General features: G+C 53.4%; 1 protein-coding gene across 3 annotated transcripts in view; it reads left to right on the top strand.

The window, feature by feature from the left end:
• CNGB1 (cyclic nucleotide gated channel subunit beta 1) overlaps positions 1-17,677 on the top strand; it is a 56,948-nt gene extending 39,271 nt beyond the window's left edge. For all 3 annotated transcript variants that reach the window (XM_081273775.1, XM_081273774.1, XM_081273773.1), the window contains 8 exons: positions 1,154-1,295; positions 1,479-1,638; positions 2,541-2,638; positions 2,733-2,816; positions 5,110-5,228; positions 5,591-5,737; positions 11,358-11,568; positions 14,475-17,677. In XM_081273775.1, the coding sequence (XP_081129901.1) occupies positions 1,154-1,295; positions 1,479-1,638; positions 2,541-2,638; positions 2,733-2,816; positions 5,110-5,228; positions 5,591-5,737; positions 11,358-11,568; positions 14,475-14,846 (1,333 nt within the window). In that variant the 3' untranslated portion in view covers positions 14,847-17,677. The remainder of the gene's footprint in view (positions 1-1,153; positions 1,296-1,478; positions 1,639-2,540; positions 2,639-2,732; positions 2,817-5,109; positions 5,229-5,590; positions 5,738-11,357; positions 11,569-14,474) is intronic.
• Positions 17,678-20,759: the final 3,082 nt, after the last annotated feature.

The following is a 20,759-nucleotide window of genomic DNA, read 5'->3' as shown; positions in this document are numbered from 1 at the left end:
GCTGCAGGGCTGCAGGCAGAGCTGGTCAGCAGAGCCCAGGGAGGCCCTGGGCAGCTGGCCCGACAGCCCATCTCCAGGCTCGGCGGGCCTCCTTCGTGGCTGACTTCAGGGGGGCTCAACCTGAGGGTACAGACCTGTGTGTGATCTCTTGCTGCTTTGTGATAACCAGACAAGCTCGGGCATCTTCTGTGCCTTTTATCTCACAGTAGGACCCCGTCACCCACACCTCCCTTCCTGACACGTCGTGGGCGTCTGTCAGGGGTTACCTGATGATGGATGATTGACAGCCAGACAGATGGCACCCTGGTTCTAGTCCCTGTTCTGGGACTGCCAAGTGGGTGCTCCCTTTTCCTTTGGGGGCCTCATGTTCACTCTGGAAAAATGGGAGGGGAAGGGGAGGGTCAGAAAAAGTTGTCATGGAGACACAGTTGTTCCTATGAACCCGCAGGAGCTTGGTCCCAGGACCCCTGAGGATGCCAGAATCCAAGGACGCTCAGGTGCCCTCTACAAGATAGTGCAGCGTTGGCATGTCCCCCAGTGCATCCCCCTGTGTGCTTTAAGTCGTCTCTAGATGACTGATCACACCTCACACAAAGCTCTACAGTGGTACGCAGTGTTGTTTAGAGAATAACAATGAGAAAAGAAGTCTGGACGTGTCCAGTATGCGGGTTTTTTTTTTCTGATTATCTTCCGTCTGAGGCGGGTTGAGTCTGCAGATGTAAAACCTGCAGCTCCAGAAGGTGCCCCTGTCTCCCCACCTGGTTGTTGCACCCACTTTCTGGAAATCAGCCTGACAGGGGTTGACAAAGGACAAGAGTGTGGAGATTGAAGGGACATTGAAGGAGGCTGAAGGAGCGCAGTCACCGGGGCTGTCCTTCCTCCCGACAGCCTTTCCTAGATTCCTTGCAGCCTCGGTCTCCATGTCTGTACAGGGGCATGACAACATGTCCCTGCAAGGAAGGGACAGAACCACAGCCAACCCAGACAGCACCCATGAACCTGCTTTGGAAACCAGAATGTCCCCTGCCTGGGTGGGAGGCGAGTTTCCCTCGTGTGCACAGTGATCTCTCTCAGAAATATCTGGACTTGGCTGCTCAAGGACAGCAGGGAGGGTCCTCTGGTGACCAAAGGCCTTTTTCTCTTCTCCCTCCAGTTACGTTCGCTGTTACTACTGGGCCGTGAAGACCCTCATCACCATCGGGGGGCTGCCCGACCCCCAGACCCTCTTTGAAATTATCTTCCAGCTCCTGAATTATTTCACGGGGGTCTTCGCTTTCTCTGTGATGATTGGACAGGTAGCCGGGGCCCCAGCCTGCAGTCCCCCCCACACCTGCAGGCCCCTCCCCCTACTGCTTCCAGAAGCGTTGCTCTCCGTGCATGTTGCCTTGGGACTGAGCCTGAAAAAGAGCCCTTGTCTGTGAGAAGCGACCCCTCCCCACGACCCTGCAGCTCCCTGACTCCCCTGCCCTCTCCCCCAGATGAGAGACGTGGTGGGGGCCGCCACGGCAGGACAGACCTACTACCGCAGCTGCATGGACAGCACCGTGAAGTACATGAACTTCTACAGGATCCCCAGGTCCGTGCAGAACCGGGTCAAGACCTGGTACGAGTACACCTGGCACTCGCAAGGCATGCTGGGTAAGACTGGCCTGCAAGGGGGTGGGCAGCTCCCCAGCCAACCCCTGCCACCTGGTGCCGGGCTTCCCTCGCCCTGGTCTCCAGCCGGGCCTCTCTCGGCTGCGATGTTGAGAGAGGGGCCTCCTGAGGCCTGTGGGTACCTCCAACTGGGCTGCCCCGGGACCCCCAAAGACCCAGGGTCTTGTCTTCTGGCACCAGTGTCTCCTCACCTCACTCCCCAGTAGGCACAGCCCCGTCAAAGGTTCGGCACAGTTTAAATCAGGAAAGAGGAAGCCCTCCTCCACCTCCTCCCTCTTTCCTCTCCTCTCTTTCCTCCTCTGGGTGTGCACCGCAGACCTGGCCCCTGCTCTCCTGGGGAAGGCGGCTGTGGGCCACCCAGCCTGGGTGGGATCCTGCCTCTGTGCCCTGTCTGCACAGCCCTGGCAAAGCCTCTGCCCTTTCCTGATCACAGCAGTGGACCCTCTTGGGTTGCTGGGACAATTGAGTAAAATACTCTTTATACAAACCTCCTGTAAACACCTGGTACCTGGTCAGCGCTTGCTCCTGTTCTTCTAGGGTGACTGGCGAAAAAAGCTCACACACCATTGCAGTCAAGGGCGTGACAGGTCCTATAGCACAGGGACACAGAATCTGGGCGGGTGATGTTCAGGGGAGGCTTCCTGAAGGAGGTGACATTAGTGCTGGGTTTTGAAGGGTGAGTAGGAGTTCGTTAGAGGACCCACATTCCTGGCACAGGTGTTGGTAAAGGCCTGGAGGCAACAGGAGAAGCTTTCAGGGTCTTTCAAGAGTGGTTTGCGCTTCAGGGGAAGGTGGGCTGAGTGAGCCAGAGCAGGGGTCTCGGCCAGGGCCTGCTTGGGGCGGGGCTGGCCTCACCTCTGACCCTTGCCAGTTCTTGTTCACAGATGAGTCAGAGCTGATGGTGCAGCTTCCAGACAAGATGCGGCTGGACCTTGCCATCGACGTGAACTATGACATCGTCAGCAAGGTGGCGCTCTTCCAGGTACCTCCGCCAGTGTCCTCTCCCTGGGGCCTCTGGAGGGACCCAAGCCTAAGACCTCCGCTCAGTGGGCCTCCTTTCCCCCTTCCCTGGGCAGGGCTGTGACCGGCAGATGATCTTTGACATGCTGAAGAGGCTGCGCTCTGTCGTGTACCTGCCCAACGACTACGTGTGCAAGAAGGTGAGCGGCCGGGGTCTGCACAGCCGCCCGCCCTCCTGGGAACCGGCTGCAGTGCATTCCTGATGGCCCAGAGACGTTTGCAAGCCCCGGGCCACTTTAGCCCCTGCATTAGAGCCCCAGCTGACCTGGGATCAGTGTACCCAGCCTCAGGCAGTGGACGTGCACGGAGGTGCCCCAGGATTTGCAAAGCGTTCCCATCCCTCCCCCGGCCTGAGACCAGGGGCGTCAGGATGAGGATTCCCGCCTTGTAGAAAAGGGAATCGAGGAGCCTCACCATGTGGATGGAACTGCTTCCAGTGCCTCGGTCTTTCTATCAGGAAAATGGGAGGGGAGAGGGGTGACTGTCTTCACGTCACCCACCCAAGCCCAGAAAACGTATGGGTTTGAACCCTGAACTTGACAGTGTCAGGTGCCCCCTCTGCTTCCTGTCTTTGGCATTTAAGGTGACACCAAGGTCAACTGGGGAGGGGACAGTACCCAGGGTTAGTCCTCTTGCACGGAGCTGGTGACGAAGCTGGGAATGTGTACGGGGTGAACATGTTGCCTGTAAGATCTAGGAGCCCCCAGCCCAAGAAGGCCCCCCGACTAAGTAGCATCCTGGGCAGTCGTGAAGTTTCTGGAAGCAGAGAGCTGGGGGACAGGAAGAAGAAACTGCTGCAGGAGGCTGAGATTCAAAGTTCCCGGGAGGGATCTGGGAACAATCAAGTGATGTCCCTGACACTGGAGCCCTGCCTCGCTGTGCAGCCTGAGCCAGCATCCGCCCTTCCTGTTCGGCAACGACGAGGGGCCATTGGTAGTGCTTCCGTATGGGGGTGGGCTGGGAGGAGAAATATGAGCCCCTGGCTTGGCACTGTGCCTGGCACAGAGCGATTACAGTTGCCGTGGCTGTTATCGGCCTGGGGACCGCAGTTGGCAGTAGGTGAGAGGAAGGCAGCAGTGTGGGGAGTTGGCTGTTCCCAGCGCTGTGAGTGGCGCCCTCTGCTGGCGGTTTTGCTCAGCGACACTCTCCAGGGGCAGCCTGCCAGAGAGGGGGAGCTTGGTGGCCCTCACACTTTGGCCCCATGACAGACTGAACGTGGAAACAGGGAGGCCCACTACCTCCCCCTTTCTCGAAGAGGGTCACGGAGTGAGACGTGCAGGAAACATTTGGTGAACAAATCTAAAGTGTCACGGGTTCCTGTCCTTGGCCTTTCCCCATTTCAAATATGCCAGGCATGACGGACAGGTGGCAGGCCTCTTTGGTTGGCTTCCTGATGGCCTTCTTCTCTGAGTCCCTTCATATCATCTCTCCTCTGTGCTTGTCTGTGTCCAGTTTCCCCTTTTTGGAGGGTGGGGCAGGTACTGGGAATTGAACCCAAGGGCCACATCCCCAGCCCTTTTTACTTTTTATTTTGAGACAGGGTCTCCCTCAGTTGCTTAGGACCTTTTAGTTTCTGAGGCTGGCCTCAAGCTTGCGATTCTCCTGCCTCAGCCTCCTGAGTCACTGGGATGACAGGCGTGTGCCACCGTGCCCGGCCCCAGTTTCCCTTTGTGTAAGGATGCCAGTCAGATTGGATTGGGCACCCAGCACCCATCCAACTCCAGTACAGCCTCATCTTAATTGAATTACACCTATGGGGAGCCTATGGCCAGATACGGTCACACTTTAAACTACTGGAGATTACAATTGGGACAGATAATGGGGGCGGGGTGGGGAATTCAACCCATAACAACCATGAAAACTACGAACTCTGGAACCAGCTGGATCCAACCCTGGCTCTGCCTCGTCCTTGCTTTATGGCCTTGAGAAAAGCTCAGTCCTGCCTCCAAGGGCGCAGAGCCTCCTGAAGGTACAGGTGCGTAGGGCACTCAGACCAGGGCTGGCACCTAAAAGTGTCATGGACCTGCGGGGCTTGGTTGTTGCTGAGTTAGCAAACACCTGGTAGGTGCTGGGCCTGGACAGTCACTCACAGCCTGGGCCACCGTCCTGGCCACCGTCCCATGTGCCACACCCCCATTGCCGGGTAGAGTTGGGAATTGCAGGAGACCCTTACGCCAGCACCTGGCACGTGGCTGTTTTTTCTCTCCTGCGACGCTGCTGACCCTCCCCTCGTGAGGCCATCAGTCAGGCAGGCAGGGCGCTCTGGCCTCCCCAGTCCACAGATGAGGAGTCTGAGGCCCCCATGGGACGTGATTGGCCCCACGAGCTCAGACTTGGTGCCTCCTCCCTGGGCCACCAGCCTCGGGGCCCAGCCCTCGCCTCTTCCCTGCTTGCTCTGAGGGGGACAGAAGGACTCTGTGCTGTCTGTTTCAGGGGGAGATCGGCCGGGAGATGTACATCATCCAGGCGGGGCAGGTGCAGGTTCTGGGGGGCCCTGACGGGAAGTCTGTGCTGGTGACACTGAAAGCTGGATCCGTGTTTGGAGAGATAAGGTCAGGAGGGAACTGGGGTGAGTGGGAGGCTATGAGCAAAGGCTGGGGGCAGGGGCCGCGGTGGATCTTGGGAGACTGGGTGGGCACAGCACGGGCACCTGCTGGCATTTGCAGGCTGAGTCTGAGCTCTCAAGTCGGTGGGGTCACCGTCGTGCTCCACGCAGCGGGGGATGCACCGTTGATGGTGACCTCAGCCACTATCCTGGGCGGGAAGGTGCGCACCTCTGGTCCCAGCCCTCTTCGAGGCTTGAGCCCAGGTGTGCAAGACCAGCCTGGGCCAGAGCAAGACCCCACCTCAAGAAACAGAACCCCAGACTCCCCCAGCCTTGGAAGGGCTCTCACCTCCTCCCCTCTCCACCCAGCCTGCTGGCCATCGGGGGCGGGAATCGGCGCACAGCCAACGTGGTGGCTCACGGCTTCACCAACCTCTTCATTTTGGATAAGAAGGACTTGAACGAAATTTTGGTGCATTATCCTGAATCTCAGAAGTTACTCCGGAAGAAGGCCAGGTACACAATTTACTTGTTTTGTTTTTCATTTAAAAAAAAATGACCTAACCACGATACCTTTACCAAAATCAGGACATTTAACACGGAAACAACACCCTTATCCACCTGGGACCCAGGTTCAAATCTTGCTAATCATCCCAGGGATCAGCTTGGCTTGGCTTCTGTTCCTTCCTGGATCAGACCCAGGGTCACACGTCACATGGGGTCGCCACGTGTCCTTTGTCTCCTTGGATCTGGAACTGCTGGTCAGCTGGCTTCTCTGCTGACTTTGATTTCTTGGAATTGTGCTGTTCCTCAGTCTGGGTTCCCCCGATTTCTTCTTGTGATGACCCTCAGATTCAGATCTAGGGCAGGAGTGACCCTGTGTCTGTCTCAGTGATCTCACTAGGGGCACACGGGGCTGGTCTGATGGTTTTTAATTCAATCTCGTGGTCAAGTTCTACGCTATTGTTAGTGTTTTTCTTTTTGTAATTAATAAGTAACTACGGGGCAGTCACTTGAGGACCATTCAGGTGTCCCACTCCCCTTAGAACTTTTTATTTTTGGTGCCAGGGAAGGAACCCACGGGTGCTTAACCACTGAGCCACATCCCCAGCCCTTTTAATATTTTATTTAGAGACAGGGTCTCGCTGAGGGGCTCAGGGCCTGGCTAAGTAGCTGAGGCTGGCTTTGAACTCGCGATCCTCCTGCCTCAGCCTCCCGAGCCGCTGGGATTCCAGGCGTGCGGCACGTACCTGCTCATAGTACTTTCATCTCTTACCTTTAGCATCTACTGGCTGTTCCTTGCTAAATTTCCAAAAGTCCACATTCTACAAAACTGTATGCCCAGACAAGCGTCCCCACTGCCACCCACCCCTGGGTGGCCAGCCTCATTGATTTCTGCATTTCATTCCTGTGTTGACTTTTGCAACAGATAGGCAGATCCACGGCTGTGTTCTCATTTTCCCTTCCCTGTTGTGCAGAGGCAGCATACCATAGATTCTTTCTGCACCTGGCTTGTCCCCCTTGACAAAATATCCTGGGAGCTGCTTTCTCGGTGCATGGACGGCTTCCTCATTCCCTTCAGCGGTTTGCACGACATTCCTATGAGTGTGCACTGAGGGTATTTCCAGTGTTTTGCAACCCGTGACCTTGTGCACCTACATTTTGTATTATTGGAAAATAGGTCATTTATAAATTTTTTATTTTTATTTTTTAGCAAAGCAGGGCTTTGCTTTCAGATCTTTAAGATTGGGCTTCAAACTGAGCGGCAGAGGCAGTACCCTGTGGTAGAAAGCCCAGAAAAGACTTGGGAGTCCAATGAGGCTCAACTCCCTTCCATGTGAGTTACTGGTTTGTTTCTTTAGGAAAGTTGCTAAACTTTTCTGGTCTCAGTTTTTGCCTCTGTAAAATAAAGGTGACCACCCCTGACTTTGCCGTTGTGAAGATTCAATAAACCAGGGGGCAAGAGCATCTCTGTGGGGTGCCTGGCAGGTGCTCACTTCATGATGATAATCCTCGGGTTCCCCTTTTTACCCACTGAATTCTCCCTAAAGTTTTTCATTTGGAAAAAAAAACATCGAGGTCAGAGGAAGGGAACAAGTCACCAACAACCATTCATCCAGCACAGAGTTCTAGGCCCTGGGGACACAGGAGGGACCAAAGCTCACATTCTACTCAGGGCGACTGACAATGGAAAAATGGGTGGCTCTGCAAGGTGTCAGCTGTGGTAGGAGCCATGAGAAAATAAAGGCCATGTGTAGAGAGCGGAGATGGAAGGGGCTATTTGAGACAAGCTGGGCCGGGGACACGAGTCTCAGGAGGCGGCATTTCAACTAAGACTTGCACAGAGGGAAGAGGGGAGCTGGGAGTGTTTTCCGCAGGGTAAAACATTCCAGACAGAAGGAATGGCATGTGCAAAGGCCCTGAGGTGGAGCAACCTCCGTGTGTGTGCAGAGAAACAGTAGGAAAATGGGTGTCGCTTGATGTGGGATCAGAGAAATGGAGGGAAAGAGATTGTGTGGGTCCTTGTAGGGAATGACTTGGCAATGGCTTTGGCTTTTACTCTGAGGAAGACAGGAGCTGTACAAGCTTACATACGGCAGTCGCTTGATGTGACAGGTGTTTACAGGGTTCCTTTGGCAGCTTCAAGGTGAAAGGAGGCTGGGCTGCTACTGAAGCATCACATGCATCTGGCGCCGAGGCCCTGGGGAAGGGAGCTGCCTGTAACTCAGCATATCTGGCTGCTCTCAGGAAGCCCACCTGGGCCCTGCCATGGGCCAGTCTACCAGAACTTTCCTGACCTGATCTGCCCACTGTCCCTGTCACAGCAGGTATACAAACCAGCTCCTGCTCTCCCGGGGGCAGAGAAGTGGAGGAGATCCTCATTCTCACGATTTCCACACTACATTCTCTACTCACTCATTTCCTAGGTACCCCAAGATTGGCGCTCACAGGCTTCAGTCAGGACATGCCCAGAGTGATCAAAAATTTGGGTCATTCAAAATGCATGTTCCCAGCTGAAGTCAGATGAGGGGACCCTCTGCCTCCCTGTTGGCGCTCAGCCCTGTGACAAAACACCTGGGATGAGCAACCCATGAGGAGCAAGGACTTATTTTGGCTCATGGTTTCAGAGGGTCCAGCCTGTGGTCCCCTGGCCCGGTGGCTTTGGGCCTATACTGCGGCAGAACATGTGGCATGTGGTAGAGCCAAGCCGCCCACCTCACGGCAGCCTGGACGCAGACAGACAGGCAGACACACAGAGAAAGGGGAAAGGCTCCCCTGCCTTTTCAAGGCCACACCCCCAATAACCTAACTTCCTTTCCCTAGGCCCCGCCTCCTCAGGGGTCCACCACCTCCAATAGCACCACAGGCTAGTGACCAGGCCTTGAGCACATGGGCCTTTGGGGAACATTTGAGATCGGTGGTTATTTCAGGGCCACATTTTAAAAATTGTGTTTGTGCTCTTTGTTGGTGGCTTTGCTGTTTCAAATGGTCCCCCAGCACAGGGCCAAAGTGCCACTGTTGTGTTCCTAAGCACGGGAAGGCTGCCGTGCACCTGCACAGAAAGTAGTTGTGATAAGCTTCGCTCAGGTCGGAGCCCAGTACCCCTGGCTGTGGTCAGCACTGACGAGGCTGCTGACATTTGTAAGGGAGGCCGTGGACTGGCGGTTGACAAATGCTGTGGTGAGAAGTTCCGGGGCCTCACCTGTGTTTTCTAGGAGCGTTGGTTTCATATTTGCTGGTTCAGGGTCCGCAGACACCTTATTGAACAGGATTCTCGCAAATCGTGCAATTCAACTGTCCAGGTCTGAAAACTGCCTTCACGGCCCCTGCGCCGTCACCCTGGCCCTCCCCCTGCAGAGGAACACGTCTCAGGGCCACAATTGGCTCCCTGTCCCTCTGGTGGGGAAGGCAAGCTATTGGGAATCAGGAGGGCCCTCGCCAGGGCCATGAAGGGTCCCTGTTCCCTACAGTGTCCCCAAGACCCTCCTGGACTTTGGGGTGGCAGAGGAAGGGAGAGGGATGAGACCAGGGCATCCCAATCCCTCAGAGTGGCTGTCCCCTGCCTTGGGACAGGCCAGCTTGGAGAGCTGGGAGATGACTCTGCCCATCAAAGGAGAGACTGAGACCCACAGTTGACGAGGTCCACTCAGGGGATTCTGTCTAAGACCCCCACTTCACAGAAGGGGACCCGAGGCCCTAAGGAAGTGGGGCGCCCACGGTCCTGGCCTGGCCACTCCAAGTCAGGGGCTGAAAGGTGTGCTCGGGGTCCCTTTCCCAGGGCAGTGCCTCGCCCTCGTGAACAGGAAGCTCATCCACTGATGATGAGGACAGATGTGCTCACTCTGGAACGTCCCCAAGGCCAGCACGGTGTTTCAGAACAGGGCCAGCCACTAGCGATCGGCAAAAGTCCTATGGAGAGCGCCTCTGTGTCCTTCCTGTGGACTGCCGAGCCATGAACTCTGGACTCAATAACCCAGGTGACGGTGCCAGGCCGGTCTCTAAGAGGCCCTGATGAATCGCCATGTTTGTGCCCTCCGGGGGGAGCCCAGTGAGAACATGCAAATCTTGGGCAATTAATATCAATACCCACAATTTAGACCCACGGCCTCTGATTAGAGGAGCAGCCGGGAATGGCCTCATATTTAAACAAACAAGTTGCGCCGGAATGCTGATGAGTACACTTGCCGGCTGGTCATCTGGGCCAGCTAGATGGCAGGCGACGTCCATTTGTTCCTGAGCTAAACCACTCAGCACATACTTGGGGCAGGAAAAATGTCTTGTAAAAGGCGGGGGCTGTGTTTGATGGAAAATTCTATCCTCGCTCAGAGAAACAGGGTGGCACGGGGCACTAGATCCGGACTGGGATTCTGCCTCTGCCACTTCTGAGCCACCTTGGACATGTGCTCCCCCCACGGTGGGTTTGAATTCTAGCTCTTTGGTTTCCTGGCTGTGTGGCCTTGGGAAAGTTACTCACCCACTCTGGACATCTGCATCCTCCTTTGGGGATGGCTTATCTGGACCTGTCATCAAGGTGACAGCCAGGGCAAGGTTGCATTTCAAGTCTTCATGGGGGGAGGACCTGATTCCAAGGTCACATGATCATTGGCTGAATTCAGATCCTTGGGGCTGCAGGATGGGGTGCTTCTGTGCCTAGCTAGCTGTTGGCCCTGCAGGGTTCCCAAATGTGGCTTTATCAGAGCCAGTGGGGGAGTCTCCTTGCAAGACTGCAGTCCTGGGTGGCACCAGCACATGGTGGTGTGTGGATCTTGTAAGAGCTGCATGTCTCCCTGGTCTTCCCAGGTGAGGACCCCACAGAGGGGTGAGCACCAGGAAGGGGGGCTGGGGGCCCCAGAGTGCTGTGAAGGGCAGCACAGGGCCCAGCCCCTAGGGCCACTCAGGCCCCCAGGGTCTGTTTCCTGTTGCTGTGAGAATCCAAGGGCTGGGGGCGGGGCTCGGGCCTGGGACCCAGTTCTGCCCTCAGCACTGCCGAGAAGAAAAGCAATACCTGGGGGAGGGGGGGGGGCGCGGGATACAGAAAGGAGGTGTGTTTGGCTCCCAGTCTGTAGGCCAAGGGCAAGGGCTCAGAGCTGGTTATGGGCTTGGCTCTGTGAGGACCCCACAGCAGATGCCATCATGATGGGAGGACGTTGGAGAAAGACCTCACGGTAAGACAGGAAGCCAGAGAGAGAGGAGGGCAGCCAGGCTCCCCCTTGTATGACAACCCTCTGGGACCCACGACATCATTCCCTCAGTGACCTCATTACTATACACCAGGCACCCCCTCTTCAAGGCTCCTCCACCTCCCGACTCTCCCAAATGAGAGCCCAACATGTGGTTCCTTGGGGACACACTCAAACCATATCCACACCATACCACTGTCCTTTAGTGAGTCCTGTGTGACCAAAGATGAGTTATTTAACCTCTCTGAGCTCCAGCGTGCATCAGGACCTCTGCATCCAGAAGACCCACCTCATGGTGGATGTTCTGATCCTTCAAGGAGGTCTGGGCATTCACACTGAGCCCTGTGCTTGGCTCAGAAAAGGCGCCCCCAAGCCATCAGCCACCCCACCACCAGCACAGAGCTCACTCCCGCCCCAGGGTGCTCCTGATGCGAGCAGCAGCGGCTCTCTTTCAGGCGCATGCTGAGAAACAACAACAAGCCCAAGGGGGAGAAGAGCGTGCTCATCCTGCCCCCGCGGGCGGGGACCCCGAAGCTCTTCAACGCGGCGCTCGCTGCAGCAGGGAAGATGGGCGGCAAGGGCGGCAAGCTGGCCCACCTCCGAGCCCGCCTCAAGGAGCTGGCCGCACTGGAGGCCGCCGCCAGGCAGCAGCAGCTGCTGGAGCAGGTGAGGCCCTTGGGACCCAGACTGTTTCCGGTTTGTGCCAGGGAGGCCACTCATTTGGTATTAGGGACCCACGCACACATTCTTTCCATCAGGCAGGACTCACTGGGTGGCCAGGGACAGGCGGCAAGTTCAAATTAGCTGAGGGAATCGGGGAGGCAGGTCGTCGACAAGTTCAGGTGAAGCTGGATCCAGGAGCCCAGATGGGGCCCAGAGGATCTCACTACAAACCTTCTGTCGTGACCGTTTTCTTTGGGGAGGCTCCACTTCCAGGCACGCCCCTAAGATCCCATCCTCCTGGTGTCCCCACTCCACCAGAGAGTGCCTCTTCCCAGAGATCCAAGCAAAAGTCCCGGGACTCACTGTCCCTGGCCAGGAGCCATTGGGTGCAGCCAGGGGAGCGTGGTACTCGGGAGGAACCCAGGCCACATGCCCAGCCCTGGGCGGAGAGTGGCAGGATGGGGTGGGGATGTTCCCTAACGGGAAGCCCTGGTGCTGTCGTGGAGGTGGGAAGAGAGCATCTGGACAGGGAATGTCCCTCCCAGGTGTCAGGGACAACTTCACACTGTGTCTGTGACCCATTAAAAGATCTGACAGGAGGACTCCCACAGACAGGCACGGCGCGGGGCCCCCACCCCCATAAGGCTGAAGGGAATATTAAAATTAGTTCTGGGATTTTTTTTTTTTCTGTGACTAAAGCCAAGAATGCCAATTAGAATAATTACGTTAATTATGTCTGTTCATGACTGTCCCTTAGGGAGGCTGCCAGGGAAGGAGGTGGCCGGGGCATGCGAGCGCTCAGTGGTGGGGCTCTCTCGGGGTACAGATAGCAGGACACACGACAGAGTTTAAGGGAGCCCCGTGAATTCCACCTCCACCCAGGCTGGTGTCAGAGTCCAGGGGAGCCATCCAGGGGTCACAGATGGCAGGAGTGTGGTGATTCTGGGGTTCTGAGATAGCCTCTAGACACAGCCACCAATGGCCACAGGTTGAAGAAAGATGCGATTGCTGAGCTCGGCAATCACCAAGGTCAAGGTGGAGCCCAGGCTGGGGTCATGAGCGCTGGCTGCTGCATGGGGCTGAGCGGACATGGACTTCCAGAGTGCGCTCAGTGCAGAGGAAGGCTTCAGCTGCAATGGATTCTTGCTCCTAAGTGTCATCTCGTCACTGAGATGTAAATTAAATTTGCATGAGGGTGCTAATCAAAGGCATTTCCTCTGCAATTTAGAACAACCAGGGCAGCATGGCAGAGCCCGAGGAGCTGTTAGAAGTGCAGAGATGCAGGTCAAAATCCCAGCTCTGTCACCTGCTAGTTCCATGGCCCTGGGGACCCTGAGCTTTCTGCAACCCAGATTCCTCATCGTTGCCCCGTGGGGTCGTGGGGTCGCGAGAGCAAGCAGGCCACTTTGGAGACCATTTATAAGAGCATTTTGAACACGGAAAAGCACTTCACTAGGCTTCCCGTGATTCCCCTGGCTCTGATCAAAGCATGTGCTTCAGACGTCCCCTCTGAGCACCGTGCCCTGGAAGGGTGTTGTCCGAATTTAGGGTGGACAGGGGAGGACGGAACAGGTGCACCAAGACAGAGGGAGCAGCAGGTCCCTGGAGCTGCCTGGTGTTCTGGGAGCACCCTGTCCCCTGGCTCACTGTTCCCTTCCTTTAAAACCCTACGACTTGGGCAAACTTCAGGGGTCCCTGTTCCTCACAGCATGCCGGTCGCTCTCCCTTTAAATTTACAACCACTGCCTCAAGTGGGTCTCAGGCACCTGAGGACCATCTGGCCTCATCCTCTGGGGGCGGCTCCTTGTCCAGTTTCCTTCCATGTAGAAATGGGTCAGGCAGCAGGCAGGCTCACAGGCATCCACGGGCTTTGGTTTGGTTTTTAGTTTTGTTTTGGCCCAATTCCCTAGCTGGGGGCAGTGGCCTGTGCCTATAATCCCAGCAATCAGGAGGCTGGGGCAGGAGGATCACAAGTTCAAGGCCAGCCTTTGCAACTTAGCAAGGCCCTAAAGGACTAAATGAGACCATGTCTAAAAAAAAAAACAAAACAACAACAACAACAAAAAAAAAAAACACCAGGCTGGCCAGTGTAGTGGCCCACTACGTAATCCCAGGGGCTCTGGAGGAAGAGACAGGAGAATGGCGAGTTCAAAGCCAGCCTCAGCAAAAGGGAGGCACTAAGAAACTCAGTGAGACCCTGTCTCTAAATAAAATACAAAATAGGGCTGAGGATGTGCCCCTGAGTTTAATCTGCAGTACCCCCAAAAAAAATAAAAAATAAAATGGGCTGGGGATGTGGCTCAGTGGTGAAGCATCCTTGGGCTCAATCCCCAGTACAAAATAAATAAATAAACCCAATTTGCTGTTGATACACAGACCATGGCCAATGTTGACAGGAGGAAGCACAGGCTAGAGAGGAGGTGCCCACACAGGCTAGGAGGAGGTGCCCGCCCAGTCCTGGAGTATGGGGTCAGCTCAGCCTAATGCCAATGGCATCCAGCCCCATCCTCCCCTGAGGATCCCACCTTGGGCTCCTGCGGCTCCTGCCCTCATCAGCCTCTACCCTGCCAGCTTAGGGTTTTCTGTCTCTCCATCATCCACACCTGGGAGTGGGCAGGGCAGCTCCGGTCACCTCCCTCAATAGTTGCAGAGGTTTCCTGCTCTGCAACCGAGGATGCTCCAAGACCTTCCATGAAATCCAGCTGGGACTTTCTGTCCTTAAACGTCCGGGTAACATATTCTGCTGTTTCTAAATAACCTCGATAAGCTGCCCTGCCCCAGCAAACGTCAGCCGTGGGCACCCACCGTCCTGCTCTTTGGGCCCAAGAGGATGGAAACTAGGAGGTATCCAGACCCCGCCAGACTCCCTGGGCGTTTGTTTCTCACCAATCATCCTTTTTGAATTTCAGGCCAAGAACTCGCAAGAAGCCACAGGAGAGGAGGGCGAGGCAGGCTCTGCCACCCAGGACCAGCCCCAGGCCCCCTCGGCCCCCTCGGCCCCCTCGGCCCCCTCGGCCCCCTCGGCCCCCTCGGCCCCCTCGGCCCCCTCGGCCCCCTCGGCCCCCTCGGTGGCGGCTGCCCCTGGCCAGCCTGCGCCCCAGGAGCCCCCGGCCGCGCGCTCTGCGTCGCCTGCTTCCCCCAGGAAGCCCGAGGCAGGCGGGGAGGGAGTGGTGGGGCCCGAGGAGCACTCGGTGCGGATCAGCATGAGCCCTGGTCCGGATCCAGGCGAGCAGTCTCTGTCCATAGAAATGCCCGAGGAGAAGAAGGAGGCGGTGGAGTGAGTGAGGGTCGCCTGCGCCCCGTCTGGCAGGTGCACCCACCCGCCCGCCAAGCCCTGTGCAGGGTGCCTGTGTCCGAGGACGCCTGCCAGTCGAGCCAACCTTCCCATTCCTAAGACGCCTCCTGATGGACTTGGTCTTGAAATCAGCAAATGTCCATCAAATGTCGGTGTCCCCAAGCTCCCACAGTCCCCGGACCACGCTGTGGTTTATATTTTAAAAGAACAAAATCACTTTCCGCTTTTAAAGTTCATCTGCAGGTGATAGAATGAGGCTCTGAGGTCTCTGGAAGCTTTTGGAGAAGTCAGGTCTGGGAGTGGGAGGGCTTCTCCGGATTTGTCCCTTTATGTCCCCTTTATGTCAAGGGTAAGAAACAATGGGGGGGGGGGCAGCCTGCTGTCCGTGGTGATCCTGGTCGGAACAGGGAATGCTGTTTTCCTTGGCTAGGCAGTTTAGGGACATTAAGGGACATGCAGCTTATTAGGCTGGCCCTGCATGTTCCCCGGACTACATTCAGTTGCCTGTCTGACGCCATTATGTCAGAGCAGAGAAGAGGGAAATGGACTTAGCTTTCCCAGGTAAAGGGCAGCCCTGTGGGAGCATCTTCAGCCTGTCACCCTGAAAAGCCCCATTTCTCACCAGCAGGGATCAGGCTGTCACTTGCCTTAGACACCCTTGCTGTAGAAATGGTGGCAGCGAGTTGGATTAATCCTCAAAAATGTAATCTCACAGCTGCTGACACCACTTAAATCCCTGAAGTCTCTCCAGATCATGTCATGTTTATATGATTAAAAAAAAAAAAGCAGAAAGGGTTATTTAGTCCATGAATATTTATCAAGAGGATTTTATTTGCATACCGAATGGCTCTTGGGGGAGCCCATGATTAAAAACAAAATCTGGTATTGAACCATTTGTTTCCACCAGCAACCGTGAACCCAAAGGGCTTGAATTCCAGTAGGTTCTTCCCATTTTATATCAAATGACAGGACCTGGGGAGCCCCTGAAGGGACTTCCCGAAGGCTCCAAACTGTAGTATTTGTCCTTCGGCTACAAACAACACTGTGACATTTTTAAACAACTTGGGAGTTCCCAGGTGGGCCTAAGCATTTCCAAATCCCAGAGTGATGAACAGATTTATCTCGTTGATGTCATGTCATGTGACCTGGACAATCATTCCACTGAACGCCATTTCACTGGTACAGCCGTTCACGACACTGAATGTAATGATGATCAGCATTATTATCCTCCTCTTTAAAGGTTTTAGTCATTTGTTTTAGTAGGTTAAAAACATTCACATGGGGCTGGGGACGTAGCTCAGATGGTATAGAGTGCTTGCCCTGAATGCACAAGGCCCTGGGTTCAATCCCCAGCACACACACACAAAAAAATATATTCACAAGGGTACAAAAGGATACTCAGGAAAAATGATTGATCCTATAACTATCCCTGGCTCCCAGCCTCCCCGGAGCCCTCTTTGGAAGTAATCACTGTTATCAGCTCCCTGTGTATCCTCTCAGAGATATTTTATGCTTATGCAAGTAACTATGTATATTCATTCTTATTCCCTTCCTTTTCTTATTTTTCTTTTTTTGTTTGTTTGTTTGTTTTTGTTTTTGAGACATGGTCTTGCTCTGTTACCCAGGCTGGCCTCAAACTCCTGGGCTCAAGCAATCCTCCTGCCTTAACCTCCCAAGTAACTGGGACTATAGGCATGAGCCACCATGTCCCGCTCCTCCCTCTTCCTCCCCCTCTGGCCCCTTCTCCTCCTTTATAAGTGGTAACCCATAGTAGGCCCACCATTCTTCTCCATCTTATTTATTCTAGAGATTGTTCCCTATCAGTACATAAAGAACATGCCTATGTTTTCATGGATGGCAATCTAGCCCATCGGATGGACGTATCATGGTACTTAAACCATCTCCATCGATAAGCATTGATGATTCCAATCCGATGCCGTTAAAAAAAATAATGTGCAATCTGATTGTCACCTACAGGGGCTGCCAGTGATGCTCGGTGGTAGGAAACTTACCTGGCATGAGCAAGGCTCTAGGTTTCACCCCAGCACTGGAAAAAATCTTGTATGGACGTAATTTCACTGGCACAGTCTTTTTAAATGGGGAAGGTCTGGGAGTTTAGGAGGATTTCTTCCCTTACCCTCATTTATCCTTCCCATATTCGCACCACATCTTCTAAGACCCAAGCACAGAGAATGCTTCCACTCTTTGCAAGTTATTTCTGACCTTCACAGAAGGTAAACATATCGCCCTTCTGTAGACAGCAAAACACTTCAATGGCACCTTCACTGTGAATCCTGTTTTATAAGGAATCTTTTGTATGTGAATGTTCTTCTTTCTTGAACTCGTACTGCTTATTATGTAAAACAAGAGATTCTTACCGTTCTCAAGAATTGCCCTGGAAAGAAAGTGATTTTGAAGTGAGATGAACAGTGTCTTAATATTTCACTGAGCTATCTTAAATTCAACACTTTCCCCAAACCTGGATATTCGGTCAATTGAGTTCAAGACGGGCATTATTCTCCAAATTGAATTGGACTGTTGGTTGCTGAGATATGGAACAGCTCAGAAACAGTGTCATTCTACAGTCGAGGAATTCTAGGACCTTTATCTGTATATGTTGAATCTGTGCATTTTGAATGTCTCAATATTTCCTGCATTTGGGTAGAAAATGAAAAGCAAGTTATTTTTTTAACTACATAAATATTTTAAACCAGACCAAGAAGCTGTTTAAAATTTCATAATCAAAATGTGTTCAGCTATCAGGAATATTATAATCTGTTTCCTTAGTAAACATGAATACTTCACATACACACCGGGGCTTTCAGATTACAGTGCATTTTAATTAAAGTATTTAGACAAATGTTCTTGGCCCTTGGATTCATTTTAAAAGCCGGCTGTGTGCGACAGCACCTCCGTGAGCAGTACTAAGTGAATTTCCTGGCTCAGGCGCCCTTGCTCATCTCCCACTGACATCTTTGGAGCCATAATCCATCCTTTATTCTGTCTCTGGGGTGATGTCCTTATCAAACCCCCACGGCCCCTGGAATTCTAAGAGCCTCGAATGGACGGCCTTTTTATGTCTGGTCTCAGCAAGCCAACTGTTCACAGTTTCCCCATCCAGCCTGTTCCATGACACAACGTGCTCCTGAACACGGGCTCTGGATTCAGACCGTCTGGCTTCCAATTGCAGCTTGACTCTGACCCCCGATGATGTCGTCTATGAGATGGGGATAACACACTGAATCACACAGGACCAGCGTGACGATCCGATACCAGGGGGCACCGCCAAGTCTGAATGGGCACGAGGAATAAATCCAATCGGACACCCCCTGACTCTGCTGCAGAGGAGACTGGAAGCCACCCCCGCCCCAGGGGTCTCTCTCCTCTAAATTCTGCTTCTGAATTATACACACAGAATGGGCCTGATCTCCTCTTTCTTGAAATTTTACAAGAGTTTGTACAAAGGGCTGGGCATGTGTGAATTATAACACTATAAATCACGGCTTTCCCTACCAATGTTAACGGTTTAACTCACTCTCACATGAAAACAGAGGCTAACACACTCCCTAAAGGTTTCCCCTCCTGGGACGGACACTAGGCATGTGACTCGTGCATTCACACAAGGCCCGTGTCAGAAGGACCCTGCGTTGGACATTAATAATTTTTGAACAAGTCTTGCATTTTTATTTGCACTGGGCCCCACAGAATGACACTGCCTGTCATGGCTAGATAAGGAAGCCACCTGGTATCTGAAAAGGCCCCTGGGAGAGGGAGGCAGGGGTGTCTTTTCTGCCTCCAGCTCCTGCCTCCCTTCCCTTCCCCTTGGGAAGATTTCCTTTGGGCCACGGGTGGACCTCAGCTAGATTCTGTTTGCTAAGAATTCGACTCTTGACAGCGATTGCCACCTAACTCCTTGCTAACAGGGCACTGGTTTAGCTTTGGGCAACAACACACCTACCTGCAGGAGACGAAGCCCTGTCCAAGCCAGTCCCTCTCACTCTCTCTCTTTCCCCTGACACCCGACTCCCCAGCCTTGTCCATAGTGGGGTGGCCATTTGACCCAGTTCCAAGCAACGAATTACAAAAGAAAGGATGATAAGACCTCCTTATTAAAGGAAAGATCCCCATTACCACTGTCCTCCTTTCCTCCTGCTCGTGATACGGATGCAAGAATATGTTTGGAGCTGCAGCAACCATCTTGTGACCAAGGAGTCAAACATCAGAGAGATGCAGGTCTTGACATGTTTGAGTGGCCCAACCCACCCTGAGACACTTAGCCCCAGACCACTTGCCATAGGAGATAATGGTCTATATTTATTATTGAGGCCATTCTTCCATCCTGAAGTGAGGGATAAGTGAAGAAGGAAAGAAAGAAAACAGGAACAGAGGCGTCCCAAACCTGACACCCTGGCCTGGCTGGACATTAGTTCTTATTGCTCAGATTCTTATTACCAGCTGTGTCCCTGGCCTCCCTGGCCTCCCTGGCCTGTCCTCAGCCTCACCCTGATGACGCACACACTGCCTTGAGCTTTAGTCTGTTGGTTTCTGTTGCTCGAAATGAAGGAAACCTAAGCAAGGACTTGTGGGAGTCTCCTGATTATTTAAAACCCAAGATCTCTGCCACCTACTCTGGGTGTGACTTTTAGTCTAGCACAGGCACTTGGTTTCTGTTTAGAAACTATTTAAAAACAAGTCTGGGTTTCTAAATGCAAACATCAAGAAGAGCTCCTCAGGGAAGGCAACAGAGAATAGAGGAGGTGGGTTTGATCAAGACCCAGGTCACATACCTCTCTGTGGATGGACAGTCCACTGGGAGAGAGTGTTTTGACCTGTCAGCAAACTTGAGCATGAAAGATATTTCCCAAGAACTTCTCCCAGCCCATTCCCTGTGTTAAAGGCAGAAGTCTTGGAGCAGAACCCACCTCATTAAGGATTCTTTAGAATGATCCCGCCCCCTTGCCGTCTTTCACATCCTTAAGTGCTAAGAACAGAGGTGACTGTGCTTTGGGGCTGCGGAGAGGCAAAGTGATCAGGAAGGAAATGATAAGATCCACATTATTGATGAGGAAATTCTAACTTGATAGGCGAAAGAATCGATTCTTAAGGAATCAGCACCTTGGCTAGAGGCACAAATAGCCAAAAGAAATGTCCTCTGCTGGCCACCGTCCTGTTTCTGCAGGCTCATCTGACCTAAATGATATTCATTCATTTGGTAAATATTTTTAAATTTTCTTCCTTTGTGCCAGGCACTGTTCTGCTTGCTTTCTGGACCTCAGGCATTCCAACTCCATTTTTATTTTTTGGAACTGGGTACTGAATCCAGAGTCTCACGCATGCTTAAGCCCAAGATCTACTGAGCTACAGTCCCAGCCCTTCCATCTCAATTGGGAGAAATAAAGCAATCCTCCCAGGGTGTTCTAAGAAGATTCAATGGATTTTAAATAAACTATGACCAAAAAATTTATGGGTGTTAGTTAAGATTTCCTGGATTCGATATGCTAAGCAGTCTTTCTTCACCAGCCCCAAAATGAAGGGAAAGGGGCACAAGCGCCCTGCTTATCTTATTCCTTCAGTGGGCAAGAGCTGTTGGCATCTCCAGGGGTCTTCCCGGGTCACCGCCATACTTTGCCAGATTTAGGAAATAAAAATACAGGTTGGATTTCAGATAAACAGCAAATGGTTGTGGGTTTTGTGTTGCTTGTTCTCAGTATATGTGGGACAATACTGGGGACACACCTTTACCAAAAATTTGTTATATATCCAAAATCGAAATGCAGCTGGGTGTGTTTTATCAAGATGGAGACAAACGTCTGCCCCTTCAAAGAAATAAAAGAGGGCGGTGGGCATCCTGCAGCCTGATTGGACACCTCCCCCTCCCTCTCCTGAGGGGTCAGGATTG

Source organism: Spermophilus citellus (genome assembly GCF_964194105.1).
Source record: "Spermophilus citellus genome assembly, chromosome: 18".
NCBI classification, from domain to species: Eukaryota; Metazoa; Chordata; class Mammalia; order Rodentia; family Sciuridae; genus Spermophilus; species Spermophilus citellus.
This window is presented reverse-complemented; position numbering and strand designations above follow the sequence as displayed.